The sequence below is a fragment of the Nipponia nippon genome, unplaced genomic scaffold, assembly GCF_047370975.1.
Source record: "Nipponia nippon isolate SJK-2023a ecotype South Korea unplaced genomic scaffold, ASM4737097v1 scaffold_5, whole genome shotgun sequence".
NCBI classification, from domain to species: domain Eukaryota; kingdom Metazoa; phylum Chordata; class Aves; order Pelecaniformes; family Threskiornithidae; genus Nipponia; species Nipponia nippon.
In genome coordinates this window covers 65,489,716-65,502,482 of record NW_028262369.1, presented here as the reverse complement: position 1 = coordinate 65,502,482, position 12,767 = coordinate 65,489,716, and the positions used below count along the sequence as shown (strand labels likewise).

General features: G+C 41.1%; 1 protein-coding gene across 1 annotated transcript in view; it reads left to right on the top strand.

The window, feature by feature from the left end:
- The first annotated feature begins 1,527 nt into the window (after positions 1 to 1,527).
- The window catches only part of COL5A2 (collagen type V alpha 2 chain), a 113,941-nt gene continuing 102,701 nt past the window's right edge, over positions 1,528 to 12,767 (top strand). The window contains exon 1 of the mRNA XM_087732471.1: positions 1,528 to 1,833. Within this exon, the coding sequence (XP_087588597.1) occupies positions 1,731 to 1,833 (103 nt within the window). The 5' untranslated portion in view covers positions 1,528 to 1,730. The remainder of the gene's footprint in view (positions 1,834 to 12,767) is intronic.

Below are 12,767 nucleotides of genomic sequence, written 5' to 3'. Positions count from 1 at the left end.
TTACGAACCTGTCAAAACAGAGTTTCACCTATGACTGGGCAGGTTAACAAATGTTAATTTTTGTTTTTCCAGTTCTGAGTTTCTCCACTGATACTTACCAATGATTATGATTGCTTTTCAAAATCAAATTGCAGCGGCTTGCACAGTTTCAATATTTCTATTCTTTCTCATAGCTACCACTCTTGAGCAGGGACTGTGGGATATTACGCTCCTGCAGTGAAACCCTGTATGGGTTTAAGACTGCTGTGTCAAGACTGCCTGGTGCAAGACAGCGGGGAATTTTGATTTTGCTCTCTTTCAGCATATTTTTATGTTAATCTCTGGTTTTGCTACTGGAGTAGGTATGATGTAGCATTGCAGTGCTATATCATTTTCTGGGTTACCTTTCCTCTTCTGGGCGTGCTGCTCTTTTGAAGAGACGGAAGAAAACTTCACAGGCTTGAGGATGCTGCATCACTGAGAAGTGCTGTGATAACCAGAGTGCGCTAGTGTTGCCAACCTGCACAAATCCAGGCGAAGAGGTTTACTTCACATCGCATCCACTTCAAATGGGCTTGTTCTCAAGCTGAAATGCCTACAGATAGAAAACCTTCCAACAAATGAATCTGCGTTTCCCTGCAGCAGGTACAGGCAACCCCATTCTTAGCAAGTGAAGGGATTAGTGATGGAACTCTGCAGACCATGAACACTGTGGGAGGAAAAAAATCTTGCATCCACCTCCCAGTTGCAAGTGATCCACAAAAGAGAGATTTACTTAGTGCCCGTGCTAGAATGCTAATTAAGGCGCATTGTTAAGGGCTAAATACTAGACTGGGGCTTAGGTAGGTTTCCAGCTGTCAGGGAACAGAGGTGGAGAGCGTTGGATAAAAGCAGGTAATCGGATAGTTTGAATTGTCATTCTGGCGTTAGAAGTGTAGAGCATCTTCCAGAGATTTGCGGTACTCTTCCCAGCTGGTAGGACAGTAAATATAGAGCACACTAAGCATTTGAGGAAAGATTATTCAGAAAAGAATTCATTTGAGAAAGATTATTCCCCTTTGGGGGGAAAGGTGGTTATTTACAGGTTCCTGAAACAAGCTGCCTCGGTAGCTCTGTGGCCCCTCTCAAGGGACTGGAGTCGTGTTTGATAAGGCAGGGGACAGTTATCAAGGGAGAGGAGGAAATCCTCCTCTCCGCGAGCTGGAAGGGATCAAGTTCCTAATAAGGGAATCGGCTCCAAATGGGGCTATACCCTGCATTCCCAGGAACCGTGGGCTGGGTGCGTTAAAAGCAGAGCTTTCTCTTCCTGACAGCTTCTTATGGAGCTATGCTTTCCTTTCTTAATAAATGGTCCTGACACAGCACATGAACTGCACAGCAGCAGGAAAATATCCTGCAAGTGTACTCGTAAAGAGAAAAGTTCAAGGAAGAGTGAAATCAGCTCTGATTCGGTTATTTACCATCAATCAGACTGTTGCTTGGCAGGGAGTGGATGATTAGGAGCCTGAACGAGCTGAAAAGGGGCAGGAAGAGAAGTGGAGGCAGCATTCTTCCTATTTAAAGCTGCATCCCCTGAAAGGAGCGTTTGCAGACTGCGCTGGAGCTGGTGCTGAAGAAAAGGGCTCGCAGACTTTGTCCTGGAACTGATGCTGAAAGGCAGAAAGACTCCCCCGCTGGCTTCATGGTGCTAAAATAACCTTACGTTTCTGCGCTTTTTGCTGCCCAGGAGGATACATGTCTAATATCTAGGCATGATGGCAATCTGGGTACAAACGAGAACTTTTTTCATCCTTGCTGCTTTATTAGGGCGGTTTGTAACCATACAAGCGCAAGAAGAGGAAGAATATGACGGTGGTGAGTTTCTCGCTTTCCCTCTAAAAAAAAAAAAACCTACAAAGATCCCCCCTTTTTGTATGCAGCGTGCTTATTGTGTGATTTGGATAGTAAGCGGAATGGAAAACCTCTGGGGCGCAAGAGTAACAAGACTTTTGCTTTTATATACGGAGCGGGGGGCAGCGAGGTTCGCGCTTTGGGCTGCGGGCCGGCAGGCGGAGGGAGGCTCCCAGCGGCGGGGCGCGGCGGGCCGGCCGCGGCGACCGAGGGCCGGGCGCTGGCGGGGGGCGCTGGGGCTGAGCCCCCGCCGGCGGGGCTGGGCCGGGCCGGCGGGGAAGCTCCCAACAAAAGAAAGTGCTTGGGACGGGGCTGCAGGCGGGCTGCGGGGCCGGAGACCAGCCGGGCAAGCCGGGCTGGGAGAAGTAAACACAGCAGCCTCGCAGGGCGGAGTCGTTTGCGCTGAACTACATCTGCCTTCCCACGTTCTTTGTTTTAGGGAAATCCAGAAATGTGGATTCCCCCCGTCCCCCTTTCCCCCCCACCCCCCCTTTTTTCCCCTTTTCTTTTCCTCCTCCTTTCTTTGCTTCTCCGTCTCCTTCCCCCCGGCTCCTGCCGGCGGGGCTGCCCGACCCCCCGGGGCAGGCTGCGGGGGCACGCCGCCTGCCCGCTCCCCCGCCCGCCGGCTTGCTTAGCGGGGCAGCGGCGGTTGCGGTCAAGCTCTCTGAAGGCAGGAGGGATGGCGAGCTGCGTACCTGACCCGTGTAACCTGAACTTTCTTAGGCTGCTTTATATCCGTTTTTATTTAATATCATTTCAATGCCTGCAAGAGAGAGACTGACGGTCAGGAGAATGCGTAGTGACGGTACTCTTTCATCAGTCTGGATGGATGTCGCGCTGTACGTTGGTTTCCTGAAACGTGAGCAGGCTGGTTGTGGGACAGTCCGTAGCTATTAGACTCCTCAACATACTTCCTAGGCTTCTCATGCGTAATACTCCCTTCTTTTCCAAATAATGCCCCACAAAGGGACTAGTCTGTTGCCCTACAATACAACTTGCAATTATTTTATCGCGTATTTTCAAGAGTTCAAGTTTTCTTATGACTCACCTTCTCTGGTAATACGCTGCATTGTATAAGTGAGGAGGAGTCAAAGCCTGATGAATAAAACAGGGCAATAGTTCCGAAACTTTTGTTCTGCAACGCAAAATGAGACTCTCCTGGCTGTGCACAGCTGTGTAAGAAGCCCCGTAGAGGGGGCACTTTGTATAATCTTGGGAGTATAATTCATATACTTACTATAAAGCGAAAATTATACGTTTTTCAGATACGTATAATCACAAAGAAAACACTTGTGAAAATATTGCTTTCTTTTTTTGGTATCTGTTTAGTAAAAATGATAGGGTTTTTTGCCTGTTTAAAAAAAAAAAAAAGGCAACTTTCATGTGAAATTTCTGTGGGGTTAAGTTATTACATGTCATTTACTAGTTTGTTGCTATTATGGAAATTATGGGATGAGCCAGTGCTGCAGCAACACGTCCTGGGATGTGCTTCCCCTGCGCTGATGGCTGAGGCAACTCAGAGGTACGTGGTAACTCAGAGAGCAAAATACATTGTAATAAATTAGTGACATCTGTTTGCACTTACTTCACTTACTCATCTTCCTGTTTGAGATGTAATAGCTTTTGTCTACCATACATACGAGGAAGCTACTTCTCCAAAGTTCATTATATTAAAAATAAAACCCCCAAAACCCCAAAGCTGTTTGAGTGTGTTGTGAAGGATGGTGCACAGTGAGGAAGAAGGGGGGTGTACATCCTACATGCAGGTCTAGTTTAATTGCATAAACAAGGGGTTTTCAGTTTTGATTTAGGTCCTGACTGAAGCCCACAAATGCTGCAGAATGGGGAGGTTTTTACCCTTAGTTCGTCTTGGGTTTAGTACTTGTACAGAGGTCTAAGATCAGTGTACGTTGTATTGTACTGCAGGTGATTTTTGTCTATACAGCTGCTTTGCTTCTCCCCATCCAGTTGGCCAAATGGGTCACCTGAGTATAGGTGCTATGGTAAACAAATATGGGAGGTATCTGGGGAAGCAAGGAAGACACTTGAGGAAGCTTGGATTAGAAAAAACTATCAGACTTTATCATAAAGTATGTAAAACTGTTTTACCAGTCATTTTTCATGCCAATCCTAGAAGAAATGAGAAGGATTAAATACTGGTTGTCAACCTCAACCACAGTGGAAAAAAGAAATAGCTTTTGCAGAAGTATGTTACAGAATTTATCACAATGAGTGTGAGTGATATTGATATGTAAGTTGAAAACAATAAAGCAGGTAAAATGGTTTAAAAAATTTTAATAAAAGAACTGTAATACTTCTTTAAACCAAACATACTGCTTAACAATTTTTTTTTTGGCACTTACCATTGCTGTGCTTTTAAGTAATGCTGGTTTCTATATTCATTTTTTTTCTCTTGGAACCATTGCAGATTGATCCGTTTTGCTCAAGAACACTTGGCTGGTAGTGCTATATAGTACACATGCTTAAAATGCACGTAAAAACGTGAAAACCAGACACTTTCAAACCTAGTGCAGCAAAATCGGTCACTTTGAGACTGTCTGTTTTAAATGTGCCTATTTAAAAGTTATTTAGGAATAAAGTCAGCACTGCAAAATCTTAGAAGGACTGAAAGATCCTGGGTTTAATTTCTGTGTAGGAGCCCAGACTAGTTCAGAAATGCAGTAGGGCCAAAAAGTGCCCAGAAGATGGCTGAAATTATGTGCTGTTTAAGCACTGAATACTTGGAAGCCCTGAACCTTTGGTGTAGGGATTTCCACACACTGTATCATCTTTCCTCTTTCCTTAGGACTCAGGATAGAGGAAACTACTAGCAGAAGCAGTGCATGCTTCTGGGATCCTTTCCCATCCACTTGTGAGTGTAAATGTGATTGCTTTCTTCAAAAAAGTTATTTAAGAAAACTAGAAACACACCTTTAGTGGAAAATCTCTCAGTAAACTTGAATCAAAGCTGAAATTGTGGGACTCACCTCCTTCAAGAGGGTTTGTCTGTGCAAATTCCACGTGGGTATGGCAGTGATGGTCTACTGCCACCATCTCCCATATTTCTCACTGCAATCCTATACTTGCCTTTAGGTTCTCATCAGTTTCTGCAACACACCCTGGTCTGTGAATTTTGTGGTGATTTATCCTTCCCTGTCCCACTCTTGTGGTGTCAGCCCTACTTCAGCTGAGATCAATGTGAGCCCCGCTATTGATTTTAAAGTATCTAATTTGCCTTGTTCCACAGCGTGAGCGAGCAAAACCAAACAACGGTCGTGCCATTTGAATTCATGATCCACTTTGACTTCTTTGAATTCTCAGGGTCTTTCACTTTGTCTGGAAACCATGCAAAGAAGAGAGGAGAATGGACTGGCCTTAATGGAGACAGAAACAGCTGAGCTGGTTGAATGGGGGTTATTAAATATGCCCATTATTCCCTCACTGATATTAGAGACACTATCTTTAGGGAGAAACGAGGTTACCATGTTACATAGCCTCCTCACCGCAACAGGTGTTGGGAATATGATGGCAAGGGAAAGTCCACTGTAGCTATGAGGAGGTAAGAGAATTATTGAGCATTCGTGCCAGATGCTTCCTTGGTTTTTATGGGTCTTTCACCTTTGTAGAGAGTCCTCAAAGCTCCTAAGGAGAAGCATATGAAAGGGGAAAAAAAAAATCTCTGTCTTGCTAATTCTCACAATTTTAGTGAGGATCTTCTAATACTTGATTCTCCCCCCCCCCAAGTTCCAGATCCCAAGGTCATTCACTTATATGTGTACCTCTACTTTCTAAATGAGAAAGCGTGCACATGTGTGTCTGTGTGCGTAGGTATTTATGTTTGTGGGTCTAATCATAGCAAATACCTTGAAAATAGAAGTGATTATAGATCTAAACAAGCAGAAAATGAGAATCCATTATTTATAAAAATAGAAGTCACAGTTCTTTGAGGACTGACTCATGACTTCTGAATATTTGTGGTTGGGTTCCCTGCCTGTAAAAGTGTGGGAAGGGGACTCTACACAGAAATTTCCCCGAGAAGAGTCCTCAAGAAGATTTCTCCTGCTCAGACTGAGTAAACTTTTGCTCGAAATTACGGAATACATAAAATTGAGGGTCACATTAAGCTATCCACATTAGCTTGTTCTTTTTAGCAAATACTTTGTGGTTGAAGAATAATTGCATGCTGTGGTTGTTAGCGCAGGCATTTTTTTGCCACAATGTTTACAAATATAGATTATTGTCATAGAAACCAAATGGTCATTTCATGCTCTCATTCACGTTTTGGCACGCTCACACTTTATTTCTTGATCAAGTCCTTTCATCTTTGCAATTCGTTTCAATATGATAACGTTCTGTCAGGTTGATTTGTTCATGTAAAACATTGCAGAATTGGTCCTGTTTAACAGTAATGTATATTAACATAAAAATAAGCCTTTTTCAATTTGTTACCTCTTTAGAAGTTTTCAGAAAAAATAAATGTCCACCAAACCCCTCAATTTAGTATAAATTTACCTAGGAAAACTCTGCTTAGGAACAGCACCTGGTGTTTAAGTAGTATTTCCTATTTCTATCTGGGTTAACTGGAAGTTACATGATTTTTCTGTGGTTAGAATTAGAACTGGTCAACTCACCACATTACTTGGTTTCTGGTGTTTTGTGAGAAAAGAAACACACGGATTCTTGTATGTATGTGTGGGGAAGCAGAAACTCTGAAGGCAGACCTTCATGCAACACTATGATCCTTTAAAAAAAACCGAGCAGATGTTCAGGGCTGTGTGCAACTATTTTTCCATATACAGGGAAAGGCAATGAACTCAGTGCCAAAAAATAATAAAGTAATAATAAAAAATAGTCAAAATTCCAACCGGAGGCATGTGATCTATCCTTATATGTACACTGATTGTTTCACCCATGTTTGTCTTTGTGACCCTGCACGTTTTTGTGTGTATGGTCCTGATATAAATTTTTTTCTCAAAAATTCTTAGAAAGAATAAATCAAAGTGCCAATCCAATGGATTCTCAGTTGGCTCAAGTGAAGAGAGACTAGGCTTGCACTTCAGCTTGTTTTATAGACAAAAGAACCTACTCTTGATCTAATGCACAGGGCAAAAACAAGTATCCTTTAGTGTAAAATGAATAAATTAATCAGATTAACTTGGAATTTAAGTTTTTGACAAAGGTTTCTTGGAGTTTGAACTTTCAGAGCATGAGGAAAGAGTGTTGCACTTGCTGCCTGGAATCTCAAACTGCAACAGACCCACCTTGTTAAATTGCCCTTTGAAAGCCCTGGTGACTGTTATCTGCAGAAGGTCAGGTATAATTTGAACTGAAGTGTCTGATGCATTAATTGAAAGTATAATGAGAAGGGAATGAGGAAAGTGTGTTTCTTTCCGTAGTATAAAGTAAGCGTTCTTCAGTTATTTAAGAAATCAGGTACTTTCAAGCTGGAGAAAAAGGGCTTATAAGTCATGCAACACTTTGAAGATGAGAGGTACCTCAGAGGTGACATTGTGTACTGTTTACACCTTTAATGTAATCAATACGTTATGTGTGTAACAATTATACCTTTTTTCCATAGTTTTTGTCACAGATTATGTTCTATGATTTATGCTTTTCCTGACTTAAATTCTGAGAAATTTGAAGACTTAGTGCTGTTGCTGAACTACCAGAAAGGATAAAACAGTGTTATTGTCTATAGGAAGTGACACAACAATTTGTTCATATAAATTCTTGTTTTATAAGTTGATTTATGGTTATGAAAACAATAGCATGCAGGAAGCTTTGGATGCTGATAAGCCCTCGGTGCTGGGGTAATTAAAATATCCAAACCATTACTTACAATTATCTTTTCTGAGTAAGCAACATACATTTTTCATAGCCTGCTGTGCTGTCTTTTATTCTTGTAGTGAGAAACAATTCCATTATTCCACTGTCCCACCCGTGTTTGCTGCGGAAAGGTCATGTGTTATATAAGCACGAAGACTAAGAATGATTGTCAGAGGGCCAGCGGTGGGATGCTCTTTGTACAGGGAACCTCTATTCATGCAGACCCTTGGGATTTCGTTTTTATTAGCTGCTGGAGATAGGTCTTGTCTTTGGAGAGCTGGTCTAAGGTTGTTCCTTGGCCATGCTGCTGCCAGCTGAACCGTGATTGGAGTTTTGGAGAATTTGTATTTTTCTGCAGCTTTGTGTAAATAGTACAGTTGGGAGAATGATATAATGGAGTTGGTTTTATACTGAAAAACTTCCACAGTGTTTTGTGTCTTCGCTTGTTTTCATTTATAGCCTTTGGACTACGTAACGGTAGCATGGGAGGACTAAAGAATTAATTTGAATCTCTGTGCCCCTGTTCTTTGGATAATGTGGCTGAATAGAAACACAAGCAGCTACTCTGATACTGCTGGCAGGAATTCAGCATTTTGGACATGAACTCATTTAGAGTAGGAACAGAAGAGTAAACTGTCTCACTGAGGCCTATTCCCTGCTGTGCAGTAGATGTCTGGCTGAGAAGGTCCATACAATATCTTCTCCAAATACTCTTCAGTCATGAAATGCTTGGCAGCATCCTTCAGCAAGCTGACTATCTGAAGTGAAGGATTAAAGGCACAGTGATAGTGGAGTGCATGAAGAGATGAAGGGAGATAAAAGGTATCATCATGAGTCTGTCCTGGCCCAATTGCTCCAAGATTAATACTGCATGTTAAAATGGTAACAAAAATACAGGCGAAAAGCCAGGAAGAAACTGTTCTTCATTTGCAAAGAACTCCTGTCACCTGTCACTGGATAGCTGTATTACTACAGGTAACCTCAGAGGTTATGATGAGAGTTTTGTTTAAAGCAGACCTCTCTCTCCCAGAGATCACAGAAGACCTTGATTCGATTTTTTTTTTTTTTTCCTTAATCTCTTACCAGTCTGAGGTCTCATATCTCTTGTTTAATATCCCAATAGGCCAAGAGAAAAATACTAAAGGGAAAAATTAAAGCAGAAACAGTGAACAGAAACTGTGCTTGCTTGATTGCCTGTTTTTCACTCAGCTTTTCTTAAATATTTTCTTTACAGGGTTCTACCAGATCTTTTGATGTGATGTAATACCGTAGTGATTGCTGTCCTATGATAATTATTTTTGTCTCATTTTCTGTCTGTCTTAAAGTTGTTCTTTGCCTCAGCTGCAGTGCCTTAAGTTTTCCAAGTAGTGAACCTCACATGTTCAGTGGCCGGGAAACAGCATCGCATGGCACATTGTTGAGATAAATAATTGAAATCTCACTGGCAAGAGGAACTTCCTTTAGACTAGGATATATGATTAGGTTTATTAGGCATAGGGACGATTTAGCCATCTTTAAGCCATCCGTGCTATTTTAGGGAAATCAAGTTACCCTGCATTATGAACATTCAGTTACCTGAATTATGAATTATAAAAATTGTTAACAAATAATGTAATCAATAAACATGCATTCATTTTTTAATAAAGTATGATCTATCTTTGGCTTTCTCATTTACATTAATAATGAGCCTCCTGGTAGGAAAGATACCATTGAGTAGCTGGGTCATCTCACTCCTCCTCTAAGACTCCTGGAGGTTTCCTGAAATTCCTCTTCCCATCAGAAAATGAGAATATACTTTAACGTCACTTATCTTCACATGTGTCCTAGTCCCAACGGTAGTGATGCTTTCACAAGAAGTTAAGGTCAAGAAAGGAGAGCATTCTCTGTGGTAGCTGTGACCAGGCCTATAGAAACCTGTCAACTAAATCAACTAAAATGGAGATTAACCACGGAGGGCTCCAGCTGGCAAAGCATGCTGTGGTTCTGGGGTTGTCCTGGCTTAATGTTGCCTAGCAGCGTGACTGCTGATACCAATCCGGCTGAAGGTGTCTTTAGCTGTCAGGTATTATTTCTACAAGGAAAAGTCATTTATTATAGTTCTGGAAAATTCATTATTTATTCATCAGGAAGTTTGAAAATCTATTAGACTTCAGGTCTTTGGAGATATGAACAGATCTTTCAAAAATATTTTAGGGGTCAGACTTGCAGGTGGTACTGTAGCATCTTTGTGTCCCCTAAGGGAGAACTTAGCTTCATTCATTGTGTGTACTGTTGAATTACATTTTACATGGCTGTTGTTACAGGGAAAGATGTTGCAGAGTTTTCCCAACGATAATTTTAAAAGGCTGTTGCTTGATGTCTTTATGCTGTGTTGATGTAAAAGCATTTGACTACTAGTAAAGCATTTGCTTCACTGTCTTATGAAATCTTAAAGTTAGTGTTGGCTTGAATGTTGCTGTTGTGAGTGGTGGGAAAATTAAATGTATGTGATTAAGAGTAATGTATCTTTATTGTGGATGAAATCTCATGGTTTAACAGACAGTCTTCTGTAATCTAGATCAGGAAAGAAACAGGATGTTAATGAAATTCACAGATGATAATGAAGAATGAAATACTTGCCATCTGTGCAAAAATATGGGTAAGATGTACAAAGAGGAGAATTATCTCGGAAAAGTGTGGGCTGGAGTGATGATAACAACAACAGAGTTTGCGTTGTGCTCTGTGATCAGAGGGGGCTAAAACTAAGGATGCTATTCTTTGTCATATAGTAGGACTGGGTAAAGAAAAATACAGTTCTCATGATCCATTAAGCAGAAAAGCATGAGGAAAAGGACAAGAGGCTTTTGTTTGTCCTTCAGTGATCAAGTCCAATGTCAGCCTAAGTGGTAATTTAAGGAAAAAAACAATTATGGTAAAATGAAAATTTAGGGGACCCAGTCTTGAATAGGACAGATATTCTGAGGACCGAATCTGTTATTCAAGGTTTTTGCCATGTGTGCACCTGCCAGACTGAATAATCCTCAGTGTGTCCAAAGCTCTGAGAAAGGAAGATGAAGGGAAGCAAAAGAGGCAGGAACTTCCAGAGAGGCGTTGGGCGTGAGGTGGGGCTCGTGCCTCTCGAGGAGCCCTTGGCTCTGTGCGACTGAGGCATTATTGCCCTATCGTGACTTCAGGCTGTGGAAAAGGAGTTGAAACAGTTTGTGTTTTCTACTCCTTCAGAGGCATAGGCAGAAAGTAGTCTCTCCTTTCCTCTGTGTTGATTTTCCATTGAAGGATTGGCTTCTTTTATTACAAAAAACCCAAACCCAACACACCCTAATGCATGCATTGAAAATCTACTGGCTTCTAAGAGAAAAAGTAATCAGCTCCTTAGCTTCATGATGCAGTTAAAGAACCTCCAATGGTGAGGTGTATTTTCTTTGACTCATGCAGAACATGCAAGAGCTTTTCACATGCTATGTATCAGCCTTGACAGTGTTTCTTTAGGTATGTGAGGCATTAAAACAATGTTTTTGACAAAGGGCTTACAAGACAGAATTGTTGTATTATGCCTACTTTGTACCTTATGACACACAGCATCTGATTTGTTAGACATCCTATAGGTTATAAAACTGAACCTTTAAAACCAGCTTGAATTGTCTGAGTAGTGAAGGGGAATGCATGTAGCAACAACTTCTGAAGACACAGTTAAGACTTTCATAGACCCAGTATTCAAATCATAGCACTTTGATGTCATCATTACAGGCAGATCATACAAAAGACTCCCAGTTTTACATCTGAAATCTCATTTTGTCCATTAAAGGCCTTTTTTTTTTTTTTCAGGAAATCTTAGTGAAAAAATTATATATTTCAATTTCAGATGGCATGCACTAGAAAAAGAATGCAATTCTGAATGTAATGTATTGCTCCATATTTATTTTAAATCTGTAATTTAGAACTCTCTCAAATCAGGAATGTTTTGAGCTGTAAACCTACCAGCATGCACGCTTAAATTTTTAAAAGAAATTCATGTGTGTTTGTAATTTACTGCATGTTAAATTTTAGAATAGTGTAATATATAGTATGTTAAATATATGTAGTGCATTTTGTGTGTGTGTATATTTTTATATATATATAAAGTGTGATGTCTTAAGACATCAGACATTCCCACTGTATAGGAATTACATTGCAAGGCAGACGCATCTTGCTGGTGAAAGTAATGGAGGATGATTTCCAGATGTTCAAATGCTTGCTTTGGCAAGAGTCAGAAAATACTGGAACATGCATTGGCAACAAAGGAAGGGAAGAACTTGATGTAAGAGGTTGGCAACAAGCAAAGCAGAACATGGAAAATGGAGCCATGTGGGGAAGGAAGAGCCAACACGACAGTATGGCTGCTGTGACAGCACTGAATATTGGAATTATACTAATGACTGGCAGAGTGCCGGAAGCCTACTTCAAAAATTAGGACTGAGGTTACACTTTTGTCCTTTACCTGCTTTTTTTTTTTTTTTTTTTCTGGTTGAAATGTTTGCTGTAGTGATAAAAAATGTTATCTAAACCTGGATGCTGAGGTTGAGTAGCTCGGACATGCTTTGATTTTATGTTGTTACTGTAAAGTGCAGGACCTTCCTATGAATTTGTGCAGTGCTGAGCACAAAGCATCCTTGATCTCAAACGAAGCCTTAGGGTACTACTGTAATATACATACTGAGTCATCGTGCTAATAATATGTTTCTTGAATTGCATGGATTTTCATGTTGAATAGTTGACTAGTTTCAGAAGTGGAATCTGGCTCCTCAGCAAAGAAATCTCTAGACAGCAAATCACGTAAACTGTTGCTTGCTGTAAGGTTTCAGTAAGCACACCTCTTTGTGGGGCTGGCCACCCTTTTAGTGTACAGACCAAAACTTGGCAGCTTTACCACATTGTATCAAAATGGTCACACTTCTTGGGGATTTTTAGGTTTTTTGGGGTCAGGGTGGGAAAATGGGGAAAGAAGAGTTAAATCTCGATCTCTTCAGGCTGTGCAAGTTTGCCTTTATGAAGAATGCCAGGGCCTATCAGTGTGAATTGCACTGCTCTAATTTTTC